This window comes from Neltuma alba, unplaced genomic scaffold (genome assembly GCF_004799145.2).
Source record: "Neltuma alba isolate B1F8T4 unplaced genomic scaffold, ASM479914v2 tig00013251_pilon, whole genome shotgun sequence".
Lineage (NCBI taxonomy): Eukaryota > Viridiplantae > Streptophyta > Magnoliopsida > Fabales > Fabaceae > Neltuma > Neltuma alba.
Genome location: NW_021637546.1, coordinates 36,236 through 59,976, shown reverse-complemented (window position 1 = coordinate 59,976; position 23,741 = coordinate 36,236). Strand labels below are relative to the sequence as shown.

At 34.9% G+C, this 23,741-nt stretch overlaps 2 protein-coding genes across 12 annotated transcripts; one reads left to right on the top strand and one right to left on the bottom strand.

Moving 5' to 3' along the window:
• Positions 1–8,195: 8,195 nt before the first annotated feature.
• On the bottom strand, positions 8,196–13,623 carry LOC114735765 (E3 ubiquitin-protein ligase At1g63170). Of its 10 annotated transcripts, XM_028923515.1 has the most exons (6): positions 13,428–13,582; positions 12,277–12,400; positions 11,551–12,196; positions 10,469–10,594; positions 10,111–10,390; positions 8,196–9,150 (listed from the first exon to the last, which is right to left on the bottom strand). In XM_028923515.1, exons 3-6 carry the CDS (start codon positions 12,153–12,155, stop codon positions 8,941–8,943), a joined length of 1,221 nt encoding a protein of 406 aa, XP_028779348.1. In that variant the 5' UTR covers positions 12,156–12,196; positions 12,277–12,400; positions 13,428–13,582; the 3' UTR covers positions 8,196–8,940. The 10 variants fall into 10 exon arrangements, 8 of the variants coding, with proteins under 8 accessions (XP_028779348.1, XP_028779345.1, XP_028779341.1 ...); XR_003739298.1 differs by having other exon boundaries at positions 8,196–8,472; positions 8,789–9,150; positions 11,551–13,621; XR_003739299.1 differs by having other exon boundaries at positions 8,196–8,430; positions 8,789–9,150; positions 11,551–13,621.
• Positions 13,624–19,386: 5,763 nt separating this feature from the next.
• Positions 19,387–23,065, top strand: LOC114735764 (serine/threonine protein phosphatase 2A 57 kDa regulatory subunit B' kappa isoform-like). 2 transcript variants are annotated; one of them, XR_003739297.1, is made up of 3 exons: positions 19,387–21,092; positions 21,646–21,828; positions 22,266–22,346. XR_003739297.1 is itself a non-coding variant. In XM_028923507.1 (2 exons), the coding sequence occupies exons 1-2, from the start codon at positions 19,911–19,913 to the stop codon at positions 22,599–22,601; spliced, it is 1,518 nt and encodes a 505-aa protein (XP_028779340.1). In that variant the 5' UTR covers positions 19,390–19,910; the 3' UTR covers positions 22,602–23,065. The 2 variants fall into 2 exon arrangements, 1 of the variants encoding a protein (XP_028779340.1); XM_028923507.1 differs by lacking the exon at positions 21,646–21,828 and having other exon boundaries at positions 19,390–21,092; positions 22,266–23,065.
• Positions 23,066–23,741: the final 676 nt, after the last annotated feature.

Sequence of the window (23,741 nt, the reverse complement as noted above, 5' to 3'; positions counted from 1 at the left end):
GAATTGCATGTGATTTGATATATTTGTGGATCCAACCATGCCTCTCTTTCCTCATTTATATGCTATCAAATATATTTTAAAAAAAAGTTGTTATCAAATATGTTTTAATTTCCAAACGCAAATCAAATACTTGAAATAAAAACATACAAATAAGTTATATATATCATTTTTGAAAAAGTTATTTCGCTACTCGTACCAACAACGCAAAAAAAAATGAAAGCTGAAAAAAAAATACTCAAATTAAACATATTTACTTTATTAGCCCATATTTTGATATAAATACAATTATAGTTATTGGATATATAATAGCTATTAATTATGTATTATCATTATGTTTATTTAATTTTTCTAATTATAAAATGTTGATCTTATATATTAAATGTTATTTATAATTATGTTTTATTAATTACTCCATTAAGTTTGTAAAAATCAACTTAAATAATATAATGATAAAGTTGTCTATACAAAAATATTTTGCTTCATCTCCCTTACTAAACCAAATAAGGTAATATGGAAATTTCTCTTCTCCCCCTCTTGTATTAATTCAAACAAGATAATATTAAAATTCCTCTTATTCTTTTTATCTCTTTTCTTCTATTAAAATCCCTTTTTTTTAATCTTCTCTGTTGAGCCAAACGCACACCCTTGTTGAAGGAGGCAATAGACCCTAAAAAAACTTCTTTATTCGTGAAATTGTCACACCATCCAAGCTTTTACGCCCCTGCCAGCCCTTGCTTCCCCGGGGAGATCGCCCTGTTGGCACGAGCCGAATAAAAATTCTAAATTGGCAGTCTTCTGGTTCATGAAAAAATATTTTCATTTGCGAAATTCAAAATAGATTAAGAGAGTATTTAAAAAAGCTTTCAAAATTTTACTAAAAATTCAAGAAAAAAATCTTTATATTTTTTAAGTGAAATTATAGAACATATGACTACCATTGCTCTAATCGGGATTATTGGTAAAAGATAAATTACATGCGCTTTTGTCATGACTTAGAGAGGACAACGGAAAATATAAGGAATACATGTCGATTTATTTATAAATAAATAAAAATAATTTGATGATTAAAAATTCATAAACTAGTGAATATTATTTTTTTACTAGAATTATATGTGTATTTTCTTGCTAATGAATATGTATGAAGCAGGAGTGACTCCCAGATCAAAACTATGACTATATGTGTGTATATATATTTTCATATTTACTAGTCTTCAAATTATGGTTTTGAGAATAGTTTTTAGGAAAAAAGTTATTTTTGAGAATAGATTTTGAAAGAATAGATTTTGTGAAAAAATAATTTTGATAAAGTGAGAGTATTTGGATAATTATTACCAGAAGCACTTTTTATATGTACAAATTACTAAAAAGGGCATAAGTTAATATGATAATTACATAAAAGATAGATTTTATAATATATTTTAATTTAAAGTAATAAATTTGTTAATAATATATTTTTTGCCAACATAATACATAATATACAAGAAAAATTAATTAATAATCTTGGGGTGCGTTAGCTGAATCAGACCAGGCTAACATAGTCTGATATTCAAAGCTTTAGTCCAAATAAAACCACTCATTCTCAACTCATCAATAGGCCACCTTAGAACTCTTTGTAACATCCTAAGTTTTATCGGGTTTTAATAACCTCTTTTGGTTGATTTTAAGGATAGAATAGTGATTTAATGTTGATCTTGGTGTTTGGGTTGGAATTGAGATATGTTGGAGGAATAGGTGAACAGACCCCTTTCAGGGTATGTTCGCTGCGGCGAACCGGGAGTTCCATGGGGCATTGTCTTTCGGGAAGGTTTGGCCGCGGCGAAGTTGTTCAGGTGAGCAAGGTTTCCCTCTCGGGAAGATTTCGCTGCGGCGAAGGTTTTCTGGGCGAGCGAGAGTTTCCTCTCGGGAAGCTTTCGCCGCGGCGAAGATTGGAGTTCACCGCAGCAAAGTCAGGTTTTCAGGCGAGTAATCGCTCTCGGGATTAGTTCGCCGTGGCGAAGTTCTGGGTTCGTCGCGGCGAAAGGTGTCAAATCTATATAGTCACGGGAGGGTTTGTTGGTGCGAAAATTAGAAAATCTGAAGGAGGAGAGAGAAGCTCTGCTAGGGTTTCAGTGTTGTGGCTTGGGAAAGGTGTTTCTAAGGATCCATTACCTCAAGTAAGTGATCTTAACCTCTAATCTACTTTCTTTCTTGAAATTTCTGAGGATTTATGGTGAAACCCTAGAGTTTTCTAGGTTGTTATGGAATTGAGGTTTTTGACCGATTGTTTTGAGTTTAATTGATTGCTTTGGGTTAGTCTAAGTATTTAATCGGTGTAGTTCTCTTGGATTTGAAGAACTTTGAGTTTTTGAAATTAGGGTTTATGGAAATGGGAGGTTTGTGATTGAGGATGATAATGTGGAGGTTGATTTTGAGTTTTGTGAATTGGGTTATGTTAAGGAGGGTTAAATTGGATGTTTAATCGGTTTAGAATGTTGTTAAGACTTCTATTGTTCAAATGGGATGTTTGGGTGTTGAATTCCCATAGTGGGTCCTTGAGGTTATGAGTTTTAATTGATGTTTAGAAAGGAATTAAGGTTTTAAATGGATTTTATGACCTGGAAGTGTTGCCTTGGTGGTTAAACCCTTTTGAGTTGGGTAGAGTTTTGATTGGAGTTAGGAATTTTGTGTCCCTAATTGTTGTTTTGGCCACATCATTAGTTGAAAGCTAATACATGGTGGTTGTGTTTTTGTGTAGACCGGTTGTGAGCCTTGTTGGTGCATGGGGCCGTATTGTCGGTTTGTTATTCCTTGCTCAGGCGAGAGGTAACCACTTTCCAATCCTTTGTACATGCTTATGTGGTACTGTGAGTGAATTTATGCTTTGTGCTTCGAGTAGCAACTGTGTTCAAAGTGTATGTTGTATATTGAAAGGGAGAACCGTCTTGTGGGGTTTAAATTGATATTGATTGAATTTGTAACTTATGAAAGATAGGCCACTGAAAGAAGTTAATTGTGAAATGATTATTTACTCTTTGATTATGGTTTGAGCATGATGCATGAATTGGGAATTGGTGAGAGTTTTGATTGTTACTACCACGTGCTAAGGCCTCCATTAATGCGTGATGGTTGGCTCTTTACATCCCCCATAGTGAGGGATAGATCTTTTAGCTCCCTACGTCTCCCAAAGTAAGGGATAGGCCTTTTATGGCTCCTTACGTCCCCTATAGTGAGGGATAAGCCGGGTTCGGCTCTTAAAAATCCCCCAAAGTGAGGGATATGGTTGATGGGATTGCATCATTGCACTTGCATGACTTATGTGGCTATCATTTATAATATTACTTGTGAACTGCCCCACTTGACACCTCATGAGTACCTATTTAGTAGTACTTTGAATTGGAAAGGTTGGTTACTGGGACGTTGTCTCACCCCGTGGTTCACAATGTTTTCAGGTGAAGGTTCCGCGCGTGTGCCATTGGGAAGAGACGCAGAAGCTTGAGCTTGGTTAGCTTTAGGCCTCTAGCCCTTGTATATGTATGGCTAGTATATATTGCCATATTTAGGATTCCTTTTGAAATATTTTGATTACCCGGCCTTATTGTAAACTGGAGAGAATGTTATCTCCTTATTTTGGTTGGTCGGAGGCCATTTCTAGTGCTTTGTGAAACTTTGTTATACATGGTTGAAAACTAATTGGATGGGCTGATTTTGATGTCTTTTGTTACCCGAGCCGGAGGCTTGGAGGCCCAGTGGTTGTTAATGAATGATTTTAGTTGCATGCAACAGAGTTCGAGTTTGAACCGAGTTTAAATGTTAATTTCTAAAGTTATGCAATTTCTTTCTACTATGGTAGTTTGTTGTAACAGCTTTCCTTTTCTACCATAGTAGTGAACTTTATGACGATTTTATAATGTTTTGAGGTTAAGGGTTTTACACTCTCGACTTTGAACACCAGATCTAGGATAACTGGAAAGATTGTCACTAAATACTCTTTCATAGATTGAGGTCAGATTCTATTTCTGATGCACAGGATCCTCTTAAAGAGGTAAGCGCAAAGTATACTCGAAATCTCAGGTGACAGAAAAAAGACATTATAAGTGAGGCTTTCAGAAGAAGAGAGATTGAGAGAGAACTCATGAGGAAAGCACAATAGTATTATACAAGAAAGTTCTTACAACTCCTTCTTCCTATAACTGGAAGTAGAGTAGGGTTTATACAGAGGCTCGGAGTCATAACATGACAAATCTTAATAGTAACCCTAACAGCATAGTCATTATAACGAGTGGGTGTCATTATGACGATTTGACATAAAGGTAAGGATGCTTTCAATACACAACTACTTTAATAATGACAACTACCTTAATTATTACAAGAAGATGAAATATATAACAAGACGAATTACTTTAATAAAGCAAAAGTAGATGATGATATAAAGTAGACTTTTGGCAAGTCCCCCTTATCTTCTTAATGATAGTGTCTACCATAGGCTTTTGCAGATAGGTTCATGGCTAGGGGACAGGTTCATGACACCTTCTGGGTCAGAGTCATCCGAGTCATAGTGTCTTCTTGTGCAGTAGAATTCTTTGAGTTCTGCAAGCCGGGCCTCATCATCATCATCTTGGTTAGGATCATGGAATTCTTGTACAAGAAATGGAAGTTGTGATTGAAAACTTGGTTGAGGGAAACAAAGTCTTTTAGGCTGAGTGAGTTGAATCTATGAGTCTCCTTGGTAACTCTCTTGGGATACTTTTGTTAAAGGAGGAACTTGTGACATATTTGGTGGAGGTCTAACAGTATTCATGATGAAATTTCTTTAAAATTCTTCAAGTGTTGTACTGGTGGCTTATGGTGAATTAGAAGAGAAAGGTCCAAGAGAAAAACATGAAGTGTCTTCTCTCATGTCTGGTTCATTAAGCTCAATTAATGTCTTTCCAATTTTTTTTCCATTAATAATCTCTCATTTCATGGCTATGTGGGAGTAGTGACTTGGAGAATCATATGGTTAATTGGGCAAAGTCCTCTATCAGCATCTCTGTCATAACACCTGAAAAAAGTATACAAACAAAAAAATTTCTTTTCGTTGGAGGATGGTGCATGCCAGACATTATGATCATTGAGAATTTTTCAAAGTTTTCCTCTCCAGTAGGGAAGAGGAGTAATCATCTTGAAGAGGGTGGTAAGATGATAATTCTAGTTTCTTGAGTCATTCAGATGGTCATGTACAGCTATGGCTAAGAAGGCTATAGCACAGGTGTAGTTGGCTGAGACAGACCAAATATACCATAAAAGTTCTTCTAATATGGGTTCCTTAATGATAGGAATGGTAAGATATGGAGCATCAACATCAAAATGCTGAGGATATGGGTAAATGCCAGTGTTCATGAGAAGAAAGTGGAGCCAGTAAAACATAGTGCCTCTAGCAAGATTATGTACATCTGTTGGCGTTTTAGGACGGGATCCTAGAGGGAAAATGGTAGCTCTCATTTTGTGAGGCATTTCTAGTTCAAAGATGGTTAGGATGAAAAGGGGTTGGTGTGTGGAGAGTAACAAGAGCTTTGAAGGCTGAGAAGCTTTCTGAGGTCTTGAGAGAAAATCTGGAATGGTGTTCCAGTGACCATTGAGGTGATGGACAGTGAATTTATAGTGGGAAAACTAGTCATCGGAATAACTGGTTGTCTAGCAAAATCTTTCCCCTTGGGATTAAGCATTCTGAAAAAAGACATATTGTCCCTTTCTATCATGAAATGATAAGAACTGAGATGAAAGCTGAACTTCTCGATTCCTCTTTTGACCGCAAGGATCTCTTTGTAGGTAGCATGATAATGCTTTTCTGACTCCTTGAATTGTCCGCTTGCATATCCACAGTAGAACCTCTTTCCATTTATTTCTTCAATTAAGATAGCTCTCCAAAAATCATCACTAGCATCAGTCTGCAGGATTCGCAATCCTTTGTTAGGAATCTTTAAGGGAGGTGGATGCTGTGCAATTCTTTTCAAAGTTTTGATAGCTGAAGTCTGCTCTGTCCCTCATGCGAGAGAATTTTTTTTAAGAAGTTTGGACAGCTGGCTGGTGTGATTAGACACATGAGGGATAAAATCCCTAAAATAATTAATAATCCCCATAAATTGTTGAATTTGCTTTGCTGTAAGATTATCGTCTGGGAACTTGAGCAATTGTTCTGTAATATGTGGTCCAGGATAATACTGACTATTTTCAAAATGCATTCCAATAAATTCTATGCGTCTGACACCTATCTCTTCTTTCTTTACTGATAACATAATCCCATATTTTTTAATTATTTTCTCAAACTGGGATAATAAAAGTTTATGAAAATCTTCATCTTTTGAGAAGAGCAAAAGATCATTAATATAAATGAGGAGGTTATCAAGCATAGTTTCAAAGATTTTGGTCATGGCCTTTTGGAACAATGATAGGACGACTTTGAGCCCAAATGGTATAACAATCCACTAATATTGCGTATTTGGTACACAAAAGGCAGTTTTAAGCCGATCTTCTGGGTGGATACCCAATTGCCAAAAACCAGCTTTAAGATCAAACTTGGAAAAGATCTTGGCATCTCTAAGATGGACTGTAAGTGAACTGGGCTTTGGTAAAGGGAATTTATCATATTGGAGGAAAATATTGAGAGGTTTATAATCAATACTTAACCTTTTCTTTTCTCTTTTGATTTCTGATCTTTTTTCAATATAGAACGCTTGACAAGCCCAATCAGATTTTGTTGGTTCAATAAGGCCTTGTTTAAGCAGTGCAAAACATTCTTCTTTAGCAAGCTTGAGATCTTTTAGATTCATTCCTGGATGAGAAGCTTTTGTGGGATTGATATCTTCATTCTTCTTGAAAGGGAATTTCATGAAAAACTCTTGATTCTTCCACGAGGGAGATAGATGAGAGAACTGTTGATGACTATTAGCACAAAACTTAAGAAGATGATCTCGGATGCCTTCATATCCTAGTGGTGCATGTTGGATTTCAAACATATTAGGAATTTTAGTATATGCACTAAAGAAATTTTTATATCTAATTCCTCTAGGCAATACTTGAATATTCTTAGTATGATAGTAAGCATCAAATCCAATAAGAACATCTTTTCCATGGAGATCACTTCCAAGAACTTTCATCCATAAAACACATCCTGGAAAAAATTGAATACCAATCTTCCTTCGTGTAATCTATTCAATCTTGAATGTATTTGAATTAGCAGTAAGGAAATATTAGTCACAAGGAATCCATGCTTCAGGAGGAAGAATATCAAGGTTCATGATGATTCTACAAGCTCAAGTATCTATGAAAGTAATAACAGGAATTGGTTTTTCATATCTTCCTGGAAGGATATAGATTTTGACATTTGGCTTGGGGATGACTTTGTTGTGTCCTAGTTGAGGAAAAAGAGAACCAAAGAAAGATGGATTCTTTTTCAGGGTATGCACATGTTGTACAAGGAAATATAAATACCCTTGAGGATCATCATCTCCTTGGGATGAAGGTTTAGAATCAATTTCTTTATCTTGAAAGAAAGGAAGAACATATTGTGTTTTTTCGTCTTGAGCATCTTGTTCTTTAATAACAAATCCAATATCTTCATCTTCATTAAATATAAGGTTAAATATGTTTATAGAAAAATAATTATTTTTTTGGCCAATAGAAAAATATTATTTTGCCTTAAAGATTTTTAACAACATACTACATTCGATCTTTAATATAATTAATTAATTGTTACTATGTGTATATATATTTATAAAATGTAAGATTAAAAATATTTTTGGAGAGGATGAATGTTTTTGAAGGAGCAAAGGCGGAATGAAAAGAATGAAAATAAGAAAGCTTGTAATTGAATGTGGGGTGTTTTTTGTCATATACAATTGGGGGTCCTCTGACAAGGCATAATTATGATACCAACAATCCTAAATTTGTGTCTAGAAGCAAAACGAATTTGCTTATTTTGAAACCATAGTTTTAACCCAAACCATGGTTTGAATCCAAAAAACACTTTTTCAGATCTTGCCAAACACCCCATAAATATCAAATATTTACTTAGGCTTTTTAAGATATATAATTGCATAACTATTCTTTTAAAAATTTAAAATTCTTAAGGATTTACTTTTTATTGAGCATATAGTTTTATTAAAGTTGCAGCGTAGTTTATTTTCACATGGCCTGCATTGAATCATAAAGCAAAAAGAACTTAAAAACCAAAACAAGAAGGCCTTCTGTATGTAATGGACCAAATGTTTGTATCCATAGCATTTCTGTACAAACCTTCACCCTTTCAAGAACAATAATGAATTAATGAACACTCGCAGAAGCGAGCATCCCACCTAATGAAAACTACAGTATCAAAAAAATTCCGATCTATCAGCAAATTGTAACGCCTGACTATACAATCCGAAGTTTCCACTGGTTAACTCCAACCGGCCTTTCACATGAACAATTAAACTGGAGCAGCGTATCAGCCAACATCGGAAATCAACCAACAAACTAAAATGGTAAATATGAACTCAGAAATCAACCATCCTTCCATAAAGGAAGAAAAGAAGAGGAGAGCCACAGGGGTTTTTCCCGAAGACCCAAAAAAAAAAAAAACTTTTTACAAAACTAGTTCCCCCCCGGGGGGGCTTGAACACTTCAACTCATGCATTTAAAAATACCCTTTTTTAATCAAATTATAATAGTGGATTTTAAAATTGAAAACAAATTAAAAATATTAATAATGAGGTAATTATTGGGAAAATAATGTGAAAAAATGAACCCCCCAAAAAAAAACAAAAATCTTAATTCGATTGGAAAACAGTACCTTGAATGTATAAGCAGCTAATTTTTTTCCTGCTTCCATTATATGTGAGGAACTATGTTTTTTTCAACTCGTTGGCCTGCATCCTCTAAAGAGCCTGATGATCATCTTGCGTTCTCGATCTCACCAGCCTCACCCTTGCAAGGAGGAAGGAACTATATATGTTCAACTCGCATGCCTGTCTCTTCTACGGAGCCTGATGATCCTCTTGCATTCTCGACCTCACCAACCTCACCCTTGCAAAGGGGGCATAATGCGTTTATCTTCAACCACTTATCTACACAATCTTTGTGAAAAAGATGAGAACAAGCCAATTCTCTTAACTCATCGTTGTCTTCATACATTATCAGGCAGATGCAGCAAGCCTACACATAACCGTCACACAGTCACTACCAAAGTCATGGCCAGGCGAGAAGCCAAACTCATCCAACAATGGAAATTAAACAATGAAAGTTCTGGCTAAAGAGAGAATGCAAAACCGTGATGCAGGATAGTTTTAAGAGCTTTGGTTGACAGAAAGTTGATAATTTTAAGATTCTGAAACAGCCATCAGCTGAGGGTAAAAAGCTTGCAATCTGAGCTCCCTGACAATATGTTGATTAATATTCATTGATTACTTGAATTCCGGAAAATCAGGAGATAATATAAGCAAAAGTTGCCGGGCCAAAGAAAATGACACGAATAGAGCTCCCTTTTGTGTTTTCATTAATCATGAAATTTCTCCCAAGGGCACAAACCATAAAATCTGGTTGATTTCAGAATATCAACTGTTTAAAAGAGAGTAAATGATTGAAATTTTTGCACCTTAATTCTTAAAAAGCTCCTGACGAGATAGAAAACACTAAATTTCGATCAAACCATTATAAAATGATTCAATGGATGCTACGTCTATGACAGAGAGATCTCAAGATACAGGAACAGTAATCACGAGAAGCTGCAATATGGTTATGATGCATTAAAATAAGGCTACTAGGCCAGTGAACTACAATCTACAAACCTAAAATGGTTCTTTCCATAAACCAGAGTAGCAAAAACGCGTAGATGCAGGTTTTTTCCGCAATAATGATCACAAGCTTTATCCCACTAAGTGAGATTGGCCACAGTAAATCACATAATGCCATTATGTTCTATCAATAACTAACTCTAAGAACATTGTTTTTCTATAGGAATAATTTTTTCTTGCATTTTCAACACATAAGAATCTAGAAAATATAGATTGATGACAGCAAGAATGGACACGGTATAAGCACACAAACAATGCTTGGATGTTCTAAACTTATAATTAAGCGCCTAACCAGCTAAAGATGAGATGATACTTGACCTACCGCATCCTCTCCAGAGATAAGACGCTCCTTTTCAGTTCCTGCAGCCACAATTCCGCCTTCACCAGTAGCAGAGTTGCTAGAATTGTTTTTACTTTTCATTTTAAATTTGTATGTTGGCAAGGCATTAATGGATTCAGTTGTTGCCCCTCTGGTTTGTATCTGATCTTCTCTAAACCCAACAATGGAAATTATGCAAGGCAGACAACAACATATTGTCGCACATACAAGGAATGGCATAGCATAACCAATACAGCTAAAGATGAGAAACACTATAGTTAACCTGCCAAGTAAAGAAGATACAGCCATGAGGATTCAAAAAAAGCAGAAGGTTAAAGCCAGCGTTGCTGCAAGAGTCTACCTATACAAGTTAGGAGCTGCATCAGAAGACGATTGTGCCCCAAAGATCCATACAATGCCAACAACAAACCACACGGCAAAATAGCAATCTAAGGCCATTTTGAAGTATTCCATTAGTTTCTTCAGTCTGCTTAGCAGGCATGCACATGCAGTTAGCAGCTTCATAAACAAGTAGCAAATTACCACGTTTATAACCACCAAACATTACGTCAAGAACTCAGTTGTATAGAAAAATAGGCCCACGAGGTAGAAAAAGCACTACAAATTTACAATGAAGTGTTTTTAGGTAAGTTACACATAGACTTCTCCACAATAACTTTTTATTTTTTCATAAATCTACGAAATAGGTATAGTTGTTTTCATTAGGATTTAGAATAAATATAAAGCTGTATTCTTTCATGCTTAAAATCTTCTTGAGGAGATGTAACTTTTTTCTTTTGGTGAATTACCAAGGGTATTCCCAAGCCACTAAGGACTTGGGAGTAATCCCTTTCGAGGCTTGCAGCACATTAAAGGGTTTTTGCCTCTCCCAAAAAATATACTTCCCAAGATTCAAACTTGTGTTCTCCTTCTTACAAGGTAAGGCCGTTACTATCTCAACCTACAGCTTGTTGATTTACTCTAGATGTAACTTTAAATTTGAAGAAAATAGAGTATATATACTAGTATAATATAAATAGGAGGGTATAAGGATATAATATGTGTCTGATTGAACTCTAGCATTTATGTTTTTCATGCATCAATTATAAGGATTAAAAGGCCTTTGATTAAAAGCAATAAATACTCTAAATGACTGGATGTGTGTAACATCATCCGTTCAGCCGAAGACTTCAAAGTCTGCAAAATAATATTCATATTTCCTTTCACTTAAACTACTTTTCTTGCCAAAACATAGGGTAATGACCATTTATAAAACCTAGCTTCCACATTTATCCATCTTTATTTAAGCTAACTAGCTGTTGAAGTGACACCTGAAATCTTGCACAACAGGCTTAATGTGTGATTCTAACATTAAAAGGAATGCAGAGGGAAACAATGTATCAAGACATAGTCTGTTTAACAATAATCATTAAAATGAAATACCTTGTATTCACCAACAATGAACCCTGATTGCTTATTGATGATACAGCACTAGCCTGATTGTCCTCTTGTCCGCTGGTTCTAGTAACAGAATGATAGGTCCTTGAAGAAACATTCATCTGAGAAGTCTCACCCTGCTGAGATGAATCTTGTTCTTGAATCTCATTTCCATGATAATACCGCCAATAGAGCAGAGGAAGGAGAGCAACATAACCACTGGCATAACCGACGATCCATGCAAACAATGGAGTGCTTGGATGCTCATGCCTTGACAAAGATAAAACAATAATAGATGCAACAATCTGGCTTACAGTAAGGAATAGCTCAATTGATATCCAAAAGCCAGAATTCAATGGATTCCTCAGTCGACGGGTTTCCCCCAGTCTTGTTGAGGAAGAATTCCTTGAATTAGATCCGTTGGATACACTAGAGAGAGGAACTGATTGCTGAGAAACAGGGAATCCTGCACTTGTAGGGCCGTCTCCATGCTCAGATGTACCTATGTTGCTAAAATATCTATCATGAAGTGAAGTTGATGTTGAGGCATCACTACTCCCAGAGATGTCAATGACGTGCTGACTACTGTTCAAGTGCCCAGTCTGCTCCATCAGCAATGGGCAGGTGTCGGATGAACCTTCAAGATATAGTTCTGGTGAGAGAACATCCATCTAAGTCCCCCAACACAACTGACCAGGAACGAATCATAGAGTTGCAGGAAATGCATACCACCTTTAAATACAACTTCTGAATTGCGCCAAAATGAATAATACTCTGGTCCCTCAGCTATCTCAACGCGCAGTATTTTATTTGTATACTTGGAAACAGGGGTGCAGAAAAATAAGCAACTTTCATTCTGTGAAGAAGCAACACCTTCAAAGTCAGAGTTTCTGACGTCCAAACTAACAAATTAGGATTGATTTGAGCTGCCAATTCAAGGAAATCAACTACTTATCCCAAAATCAGAAGTCACAAGTCGATAAAATTGAAGGCACTATATGCCAGAGCCTTACCTGCTGCTTATAAATGACTTAGTTAACGGTTTACCGTTAATAGATTTGGAAGTATCCCCTATATGCAGAATTTTTCTCTTTCTTTCTCTCTCTCTCTCTTTTTTTGGGTTGGGGGGCGGGGGGGATCTACACTGGCCACTTTTTTTTGCAACCATTAAACTGAAACTGCCATTTCTTTGGAGCGGACCTATTGTAGCCCCCAAACAATGCGGAGATGTCAGGCACAGTAAACTAATGACAAGAAAACAGCGGACAGAACTGACTCAACGCTTGGAATCTAAAAGATGACGTAAACTGCAATTTACGTCTCTCGTCCGTAGCAAATTATGATAGAGCTACGGATGGACGACTTGAAAACCTGCGACTCCCAAAATCTGGCAATTCAGTATAGTAAATGATAAAAAGCAGTTTTTCTGGTTTAATCCTTAGAAAATAGAGGCCCCGGGGGGGTCAACACCGCTTGAATTTGTGAGGACATCATATTGATCCCATTTTAAAAATCCAGAACCACGGGAAGGAATTCGCGGATTGCTTTAGAATTTGGACTATCTACTCCTCTCTTTTTCTCCAGCTCAATCTCTCTCTACATGAGAATCCAGAGGATTGAATTCAGCATTTTCGTAACATGAATCCAAGCGTTAACTGGTATCAAAAATATCCTCAGGTTCAAGGAATGCAAACGCCACACCGACGTGCGCAAAAAACAAGAGAGGCATTAAATCAAATTTTACAAGCGATCCAATTCAAACCATAAAATGATAAAATCATAAAACCAACAATGTCTCCAGCGAAATGAGAAACGCAAGCACGTTATACCAAATACAAATACAGGTATGCCTCGGAAGTTAGAAAGAGGATGAAGGACGATACCAAAATGGAAACCAGAGAGAAGCCCGACTGAAGCAACAATTCGGCGAACCACAGGAAAAAAAAAAAAAACCAAAACGGCGCCGTGTCCAAGCCGCTGTTGCTCGCTTGTTGTGTGGTCGGGCCGTCGGGGTCTCTGGCTAACGGGGGGAAATAGGAATGGCGTCAGCTGCTTTCAATTTCCCCTCCACGCCTTTGCAGATTTCGGGGTAGATGAAAACAAATTTTCCTTTTCCATTTTAGCATTTTCTATATTCCCTTTTTGCCCTTTTCCGTCATTTGAGTTTGCGCCCTGGGTTGGCTCCAAATCTGAGCTGAAAATTTCACTGGTAAGTACTAATAATTATTAAAAAAATTTTATGTGCGTAACATAGATGAGTATGAAGGTGTTTGGATTATTTTTAAAAAATATTTTTCATAAAATAAATTGAGATAAATTTGTTCACACGTTTATTTTATATATTATAAAATTATTTCTAAAACTATAATTATGATTATATTACTTTATTTGTCAACTTTACCTTCTATGTTTTTTTTTCACGCTCTCGACTTATGAATTGGATAATGGGCAACCCAAAAAAAAATTGCTTAAAAATCCCTCATCAAAATTTATTGTCGAAGCAGGTGCATCTGTTCTTTTTAGATATATGCAACATGTTTTCAGTTACCTGCATATATTTTTAATCTGGTATCTTTTTAATTTTTAAGGGTGTTTGGATAGAATTAAAACCATAATTTTAAAAATACTTTTACAGTGTACGAAGTAAATATGTGAATGAGTCTACTTCTTTTTGTAGATAAGTACTTTTGGGTGCTTCTGAGAAGCACTTTTTGGTGCTTCCAAACACTCCTTTAATATAAGACTTTGGGAGTGTTTGGATGAAAACCAAACTATAGTTTCAAAAGTGATTTTACAATATACGAAATAAATATATAGAGGAGTTTGCCTCAATCTGCGAAAAAGTACTTTTCAAAAGCACTTTTATATGATGCCAAACACTCCTTTAGTTATGAAGTTAATATTAGGACTTGTTTGGATGTCTCCCCAAATCATAGTTTGGGTATGGTCTGGGGAAAGATAGTGCCAAACATGGACAATTATGGATAAACTATGGTTTGAGCCAAAAACCATGTTTTTTTAACTCAAAACCATAGTTTCAGAAGAAATGAATCTATTCTACTTCTAGTTCAAATTGAAGAGTGTCAAAGTACTTGTTCGAGTAGATTATTTTTTTATAAACATATTTAATTGTATATTTTATAAATATACATACACATATTAATTATTTATTAATTACATTGTCTTATATATTATTAATTATGTCAATAACAAATATATTATCAACAATTTTATTTCTTCAAATTAAAATATATTATAAAATCTATTTTTTTAGTAATTTGGGTGTATAAAAAGTGCTTCTGATAACAACTATCCAAATACTCTCACTTTATCAGAATCACTTTTTCACTAAATCAATTCTTCACAAAATTTATTCTCCTAAAAATTTATTCTCAATAAGCTATTTTCCAGATCATTATTTGGTTTCATCCAAACACCTCATTAATCCTATATATGTAAGACTTATTTTACATGTTTAGATAAATTTAAATTTAAAATTTATATTTTAAATCAGACTCATCTTTAGAAATAAAATTGACGTAGATTAACTATTATTTTATTATTATTTTATTTTGTTTAATTATTTTTGTATTTTAGAGAGTGGGCAGTTACTCCACTCACCCCACTCACCCCACTCCCCTCATTTTATTTCTTTTATTTATTTTAATTAAACTATTATAAACAGTCTAGAGTTTCAGTTGTAGTCAGACTTGGCTTTTGAACGTATCAGATAATTTTTTTCCGCTCCCGTTCTCATCTCTGCTCTCCTTTTTCTCTCTAATATTCTTTTCTGATCTCATTCTCTTTCCCTTTCCCCCTTCTGTTTTACATCAAAAATTTATATATAAAATATGAAAAAATATATGAGAAAAATTTTATTTCAACTCGTGTCAAAATATATTGCAGAGGACATATGTCATTCACAATTTGTTTGTTTGTTTTTTTTTTCCCAGTACACTGTGGTCTCTACTAATGGCTTTTTATGGGATTACTGTCATCTTACGTCCTATGCATGCAAGACATGACAAATAACCAATTTTTTTTGGTTAAAAGCGGCTTAAGACAATAAATATGTAAATAGATATTTTATTCTCTAAAAATATTGCTATTTATGAAGAGAGAAAAAACTAGTGGGAGAGACATGTCAGTAGTTTTCCTTTCTCGTGCATAAAACACTCAGCCATTCATTAATGAAATTCAAAAAATTCATTTCCCAATTTTTCATATAATTAGGAAAAAAAAGAGAGAGGTATAACAGATATTACTTCCGGTCTTTAATAAAAGGCTCTATTTGATTTTTATTTTGGTCTTAAATATAAGACCCTAATTCACTTTGTCTCTTATATTTATGCATTTTTTTTCCAAGATAATCATTTTAACAATAGTGGTTTTAGCTAACACACTTAATTAACAAAGATATTTTAGAAAAGATAACACTTATTTATTACAAATAACTAACTTAATTTTTTTTCTTAAAATCATCAAATTAGTCACCTAGTTTTTATAATTAGAACCAAGAGTAGTACTTAATACTACTATGATATAACATGAAATTAATTAATAAGGATGAAAAAATAGTTAAAATTGTGGAGTCTTCAAGCATATTCTATAAACAAGACTAATAATGCCACCCCCAAATAGAGTCAGACGCTCCTCAACATTTGGAAGGCCCTTAGCGGCTATCTTACGAAAGCCGCCACTAAGTTTTGTTGTTTCTTTACTTTTGTTTATTTTAAACCCATTGGCTATTCCCTTTTTTATTTTTGTTTCTTTTAAACCTATTGACTACTCCTTTTTTCCCCTTTTAAACCTACTAGCTATTCCCTTTTTTCCTTCTATTATTAATTATACAGCTGTTGCCATTCTAGTATTATACTACTAGCTCTTTAATTTTGTATTGGTTTATTTGCTTAATATCATTTTGTTTTTACATAAAAAAAATACAAATAGGACGGGAGAGAATATTATTTATCAAAAGACAAATATATTGTTCTTTATGCTCATCCAATCATTCGTATAAGAATTAATTATGGAATTAATATCGGTCCTGTATATAAAATATATTTCATATAAATTTTTAAATTAATCCTATTAATAGTTTCCTGTCAATAATTAAGTAAGAAAAGGAGGGAGCGAGTTAAAAGAGATACTTATAGTATTTTTAAAAAAATTCATATTAACAAATTTAACTAATATTTTTAATCTATTTAAATTCATTAATTAAGTGTTATATTAAAGAAAACGGGGAAGAAATATATGATACGAACTACGAAAAATAAAACCATTATTTCTTAATCGTTTTCCGCATGACGTGATGATTTTGTGACATGGGTGGGAACTTGGAAGCGCTAACATAGCGATGATATGCTATTTTGATCCGCTCCTTCCACACGTGACAACACGCAGCTGGTTACCAGACCACGGAAGAATGACAAGCCCCACCGCCCCACGGCGCCACCCCCCCACCCCTCACCCCTTCTCTGTTTCTTACTTCTTTTTTTACCGAACTTCCTTGTTTCATGCTTGTTTCTTTGTTTTTGACTTTTTTCTTTTTGCCTGCCGGCGGTTCTAAAATATTCACAGGGGCAGTGTCACTGCCTTCTTAGCAGGGGCACAGTGTCACAGTCCCGCTCGACAGGTTCGTGCACTCACCCCACGGCCGCTGTGAATAGTCATGCTTGTATACGTGTTTGAAAAATCGCAAGATATGCAGATAATATTTAGTGGAAAACAATGAGTTGAGAATTTTAACATAAGATAAAAGAAAAGAAAAAATTGTTATAAAGTACTTAAAAAAGGTATAATTATTAAAAAAATTCAGTAACAATATTACACTTCATGATAACAGATTTCAGTGCAAGAAATAATAAATTTTCACTTGTTATTTAGATTTTTTTAATAACTTTCTTTTTAAAATTCATGATAATTTGCTGCAAAAAAATACACCAAAAGTTTTTGTTCCTGTTTGTTGCTCGGTCGAGGTGGTCTGAAGGTTGAGATCTGTTTTGAAGAGGGTTGCTTGGTTGAGTGGAAATGATGAGTGAGAGAAATTGAATACTCATTAATGCTTATTAACGGTAAATTGCATTTTGAAACGATGGAGAAGTTCTTCTGGATAGAGTCCAAGAATAAGCTACTTTTGCTTATAAGTCAATTGTAAAAACAGTACATCCAAACAATCATTTTTACTCAAATAAACCTGTAACCTTAGTTACATATGCTTTTCCAGACGCTTTTGGCTTCTCTAATAACAATTTAAACATAGCTTTTATCTTCTCAACTCACTTTCTCGTCTTTGAATTTGAGATATGATTTTCTGGCTTTTTAACAAATATATGATGGGAAAGTAAATATTAATATAATTTTTGTTAACAAAATATATAATACTACCTCCGGTCATTAATATTAAATTATCAGCAAACTATTTACTTATAAATAAAATACATTATTTTTAAGGATATTTAAGAATTAAAATATTTTTTACTTATCACATACAATTTTAAAATAAATTGTGTTGGTTATATTTATAGAAAATTCATTAAAAAAACACTTAAAGGACCTAAATTTTTATCTATATTATTGAATTTGTCAAAATTTTTATTAGTTCACATCACCCAAAAAAGGATTATAAAATTTTATAAAATGATTCTAATACCACTTCCATTAAAAACCTAAAAAGATAATGATTTTCTATTGTGAAGGAGGTCTGAACAAAGAAAACACAATGTCTATCGTTACAGAGTCGGAAAATCGATCAATGAGGCAACATGGAGTTACTTTTTGCATTAAATTATCCTTTTTTAATCTTGATAGTTTCATTCTCATATAAATTTGTTAATTTAGAATTGAAATGTATTAACTACGAAATAAAATATGTCATTTTTTAAGGTTGTATCATGATAAAATTTTATTCAAAGACTTATCATGGAGGTAGAAAGTTATTAATTTAAAATTGAAAAGTGTTTAACTATGTTAATTTTTAAGGTTGTATTATGATTAAATTTTATTCAAAAACTCATTGCAGGTGTGTTATAGAGATAAAAATTATAAATTTAAAAATAAAAAATATTAACTATAAAATAAAACATGTTAATTTTTAATATTATATTGTAATAAAGCTTTATTCAAAGATTTCTCGCAACTATGTTATAAATGTATAAAATTATTAATTTATAATTGAAACATGCTAACAGTAAAATAAAACATTAATTTAAATTTTTGTAATTCATAATGAAAGAAATATTAGAATTATTTTATAAAATTTTAAGAATATTTTTCGAATTATATGATTTAATTAAAAATTTAACACATTCAATTATTAAAATAAAAATTTGGACTTGTACATATTTGTAAACACGTGTGTTTCAAATGACAAAAAAAAACACGTGTTTCAAAATTTATACTTGATAATATTTTTCCGGTCCTTAATATATGACCCAATTATTAAATTGGTTTTGGTCCTAAATATAAGATCCATTTCTTATATTATCAATTTTCTCTAAATTACCTCTATAGATACTCTCTCAATCATAATCAAGTAAAAGATTGAGATGAAGTATTAAGAAAAATAATTATATTTTAAAAAAAATGTGTCACTTTCTTATAATTAACTAACTTACCTAACTAATCTAATCAAATTAGTTAAATGGGTCTTATATTAAGAATCAAAAGAGTACTTGATAATAATTTATATTTTTATACCGAATGATTACCCTGGGGTAGTGTGTGTGTTGTGACTATTTTTCATGTTCCTTTCATAGACCGAATTAACAAGGTCAAAAAAAGCGCGCCCTCACTCTCCGCCCCCCGGGTGGGTGGGTGAAAACAAAGCAAAGGGAAACCCGGCCATAGCCTGATAGCCTCTGTGTTGTTTTCAGTTTCATGGGGATCGAACACTAACAAGAGGTACGAACAGCTCAGGTTTCACGAGCCAACGTTTTAACAGAGCTCCCCGATCTCATAATATTATTAACTTCCCTTTACCTAATTTTCGATTATATTCCCGAGAAAGTTAGAAACGGGGAGCTTTTCATTGTAATTATTCGCTCCATCACACCACATCTTCTTTCGTTTTTCTGCATTTGAGTTTCTGCGTTCGTTGTTGGAACCCGCGGCTTTCGAGCTTTGATTTTTCATCAATGCACCCTGCAATGTCGCAAAAATTTCCCAAACCCATTCTTCTTTTGTGATGCGGATCCCACATTGTAGAAAGTTGGCGCTTGCATCGGTGAGCGAGATTTAGGGTTTCTAATCCCGCCGCTTGCTTCCCCTTTCGTGGCTCGTGCTGAGTTTTGTCTCAAGGATTGAATTGATTCTTCATGGGTTCAATCTGAACAAGCTTGTATAGATTGTAGCTACTCATCGCTATGCTGAAGCAATTTCTCAGCAAGCTTCCTCGGAAGCCATCCAAATCCGACTCGAACGAGTCAAATCGGGGCGACTCTTCTCGTTTCAGTCCCTCGCAGGACACTTCAGCGCGCATTACCGGGAGGAGCAATCGCTCAAATGTCGGGAACTCTTCCGGTCGATACAACACTGCCAAACGCACTTCTTCGTCAGCAGTTTTCCCCGCGAGCATCGTGTCTGGGATCGAACCCTTAGTTCCGTTCAAAGATGTACCCAATGCGGAGAAGATGAACCTGTTTGTAAGCAAATTGAGCCTTTGTTGTGTTACTTTCGATTTTACTGACCCCGTTAAAAATACCGTTGAGAAAGATGTCAAGAGAAAAACTTTGCTTGAACTTGTTGATTTTGTGGATTCTGGTTCGATGAAATTTAGTGAGCACGCTATCTTTGCTATGTGCAAAATGTGTGCCATCAATCTCTTTAGAGTTTTCCCTCCTAATTATCGGTCAAATGGGAAGCGTAGTGCTGGTGGCGAGAATGATGATGATGAGCCCATGTTTGATCCTGCCTGGCCACATTTACAGATTGTATATGATTTGCTCCTTAAATTTATTACTTCTTCTTGCCTTGATGCTAAGGTGGCGAAGAAATACTTCGATCATTCATTTATTTCGAAGTTGCTTGACTTGTTCGACTCAGAGGATCCAAGGGAAAGAGACTGCTTAAAGACAATACTGCATAGGGTTTATGGAAAGTTCATGGTGCATAGGCCCTATATCCGAAAATCTTTCAACAATATATTTTATCGGTTTGTGTTTGAGACTGAAAAACACAATGGAATTGCTGAGTTGTTGGAGATTTTTGGGAGCATAATTAGTGGGTTTGCTTTACCTTTGAAAGAGGAGCACAAGATTTTCTTGTGGAGGGTTTTGATCCCCTTGCACAAGCCAAAATCCGTGGGGCTCTATTTTCAGCAGTTGTCCAACTGTGTCATACAGTTTATAGAGAAGGAGCCGAAATTAGCGAGCACCGTGATAAGAGGTTTATTAAAATATTGGCCGATAACAAATAGTCAGAAAGAGGTGATGTTCTTGGGTGAATTGGAGGAGATTTTGGAAGCAATCAACATGGTCGAGTTCCAAAGGGTCATGGTCCCATTGTTTTGGCGGATTGGGTGCTGCATTAACAGCTTGCACTTTCAGGTACAATTTTCGCAATTTGCATATTCCTATGCCAGTTAAAAGAATAAATCCCGATTAGTGGGTTACTATTTTACTTCTACTGCCCTTTTGTGGCATGCCTTATTTCTCTCAAATGCATAACTCTGTCCTGGTGCGGTCATACTTGATTTGTGTTCATTTTGTTAGAAGTGCTCACGATTCAGTTACTCGCTTTAATGTGCTTGATAAAATGAACAATTAAAAGTCTTTAATTAATCCCAAATCACGAGTTTTTTTCTCAAACTAATCAACTGTTCTTCCATCATTGCTTTGCTTTATTCACATTGGATGTCAGCGTTATAGAAAAAGACTCGTGATATTTTCTAGTTTCTCTCCTACCCTTTTTCTTTTAAAAATGAATTGTCCAGTAGTTTCTGCTATGGGGGCTTGATTTGCTGCTTTATGACGTTTAAATTATGTGTGCTATCGTGAGATGTATTACAGTTTTGGCGAATTGAGGAGGACCATGTTAAAAAGAGGTGACATGGCTTTCCAATTTTGATTAGTTGTTTTACTATTGATAAATTTCTCGCAGGCTTCAAATTTTTGGCAAATAATTTTGTTACTTCTGGTGAATTTGATATACGTTTGGAGTTGGCATGGTGGTCACTGAAAGTCTAATTTGTGCTTACTATAAGCTGATGCTTAATTGATTGTTATGGAGAAATTATGCTCATTGATGGCACAAGACAGAAGCTTGGTGTTTGATTAGTCACGCGTAAGATTTTAATTTGCATTTGGACAAGTGCTTTTTTAATGTTAATATATTTCCATTGACTAGAAGGGGTCCTTTTAAATTAACATTTTACTTCAGGTTCTAAGTCGAATCTATTGGAACTCTCGTGAGATACCTCTGTGTACGCGTTCTGTTAGATTGAGAGTATTGGTCCCCTAATGGAATGGGAAAATAATGTTACACCATAATTTATTCAGAGTTTTCCATATATTTTCTGAAGTAATTTGTCGATTTCCTTGTTGGCTGTGCTACCTGATCTCAATTTGTTCTCTACTTTATATGTCTGTTGCTTCTTTGCTCCCTTTACATGATTACTTTAACAATAATGAGCTTCAGTTTCCTTCTCAATGCTTTTGGCACTCTGTCCTAGGTTACTTTGTAAAGATTATAAAATTTCCCTTTAACTTGGATTGTTTCAGGTAGCTGAAAGAGCGCTTTTCTTATGGAATAACGACCATATTGTCAACTTGATTGCGCATAATCGTCAGGTGATCCTTCCCATCATATTTCCATCTTTGGAGAGGAACTCTCAGAACCACTGGAATCATGCGGTGCTCAATTTAACCCTTAACATTAGAAAAATGTTCTTGGAGATGGATGAGAAGCTCTTCCTGTCCTGTCATTCGAGCTTTAAGGAGGAAGAGGCAGCCCTAAGTTTAGCAGCTGAGCAGCGAAAGGAAGCATGGAAAAGACTAGAGCATGCAGCCAGTCTGCAGCCTGTAATTGGAAATACTGCAGTGTTGGTGTCTCCTTAAATGACCAGAGTTGCATGTTTTCCCAGTCCTTTTCATTTTCTCTCTGTATGGAGGAAAACTTCTCCACGAGAAATGTGGAAATGGCTGTTATGGGAACTGCCATTTCTTTTCACTGCATTATACGCCTCCTGGAATCTGGCTTTCGTGGCAGCCCGATGTTGTAAGATGGTTTTGATTGCAACTATGAGAGATGTAATTCACAACCTCATTCTCTAAAGTGATGAAAAGGATCATGCTGTGGTAGATGGAATGACTTTCTTCCGTAAAAGCTAGTTTCCAAAATCTTCTCAACTTGCTCTGTGTGCGTGCGTGTAACTCTAAAGCCAAGGCTACGGCTGGTAGGCAAGTGGGCGGATTTGCAGCTTAGTTGATCTTTCATTAATAGATATGTATAGTGCTTATTTGACTATCTACACTCCTAACTGTTTATCAATTAATCAAGGGCATCTCCCACTTGTCTCTAACGAGTTTGGAACAAAAAAAAACTAAAATCCTTCTACCACGAGTTTTATTCACATCGTGCCTTTTCTACACTAATATGTGAAAATTGTCTATGGTGGTGCTCCTTGCCCTGTTCTTGTGAGTGTGGATGTGTATGTTGTGGTACTCTGATTAAGCTCCTTTGTGACCAGTAAATGAACAAGTAAAATGTAAATGGATAATGACCTATTGTTGCCATGGCATCTTCCCATTTTTATCGCAACTTTTGAATTGTTGAATATGTAGAAGAACTTGTTCGAGGAAGTATTTAATAATGTCACACGCATGCCGTACCTCTTTTTGGCCGTAGTCAATAGGAGGTGATGGTTTCAATTCTTATAGTTTTAGGCAATTAGTATATTGTGCCTCTAATTCAAAACCTCCATGGAAAGGGAAATTGATCTCGAAACAGATTAGATGTACTGTTGAGCGGTACATCTTTTATGAGCAACGTGTCCTAATAAATCATTTTAATTCGTAAGAAATCATTCAAAGGCATGCGACCGTGGGTTTATAATGTGCCAATGCTATAACAAAGATGTTTTTTACAAGGACGTCTGGAAGCAACAGTTTCTGAAACCGTATCCCTATCACTTGGAGCTGAATTGCCTGCACTTGAACGGAAGAGTGGCGGTGCCTATTTTGGAGACAATGATGAGG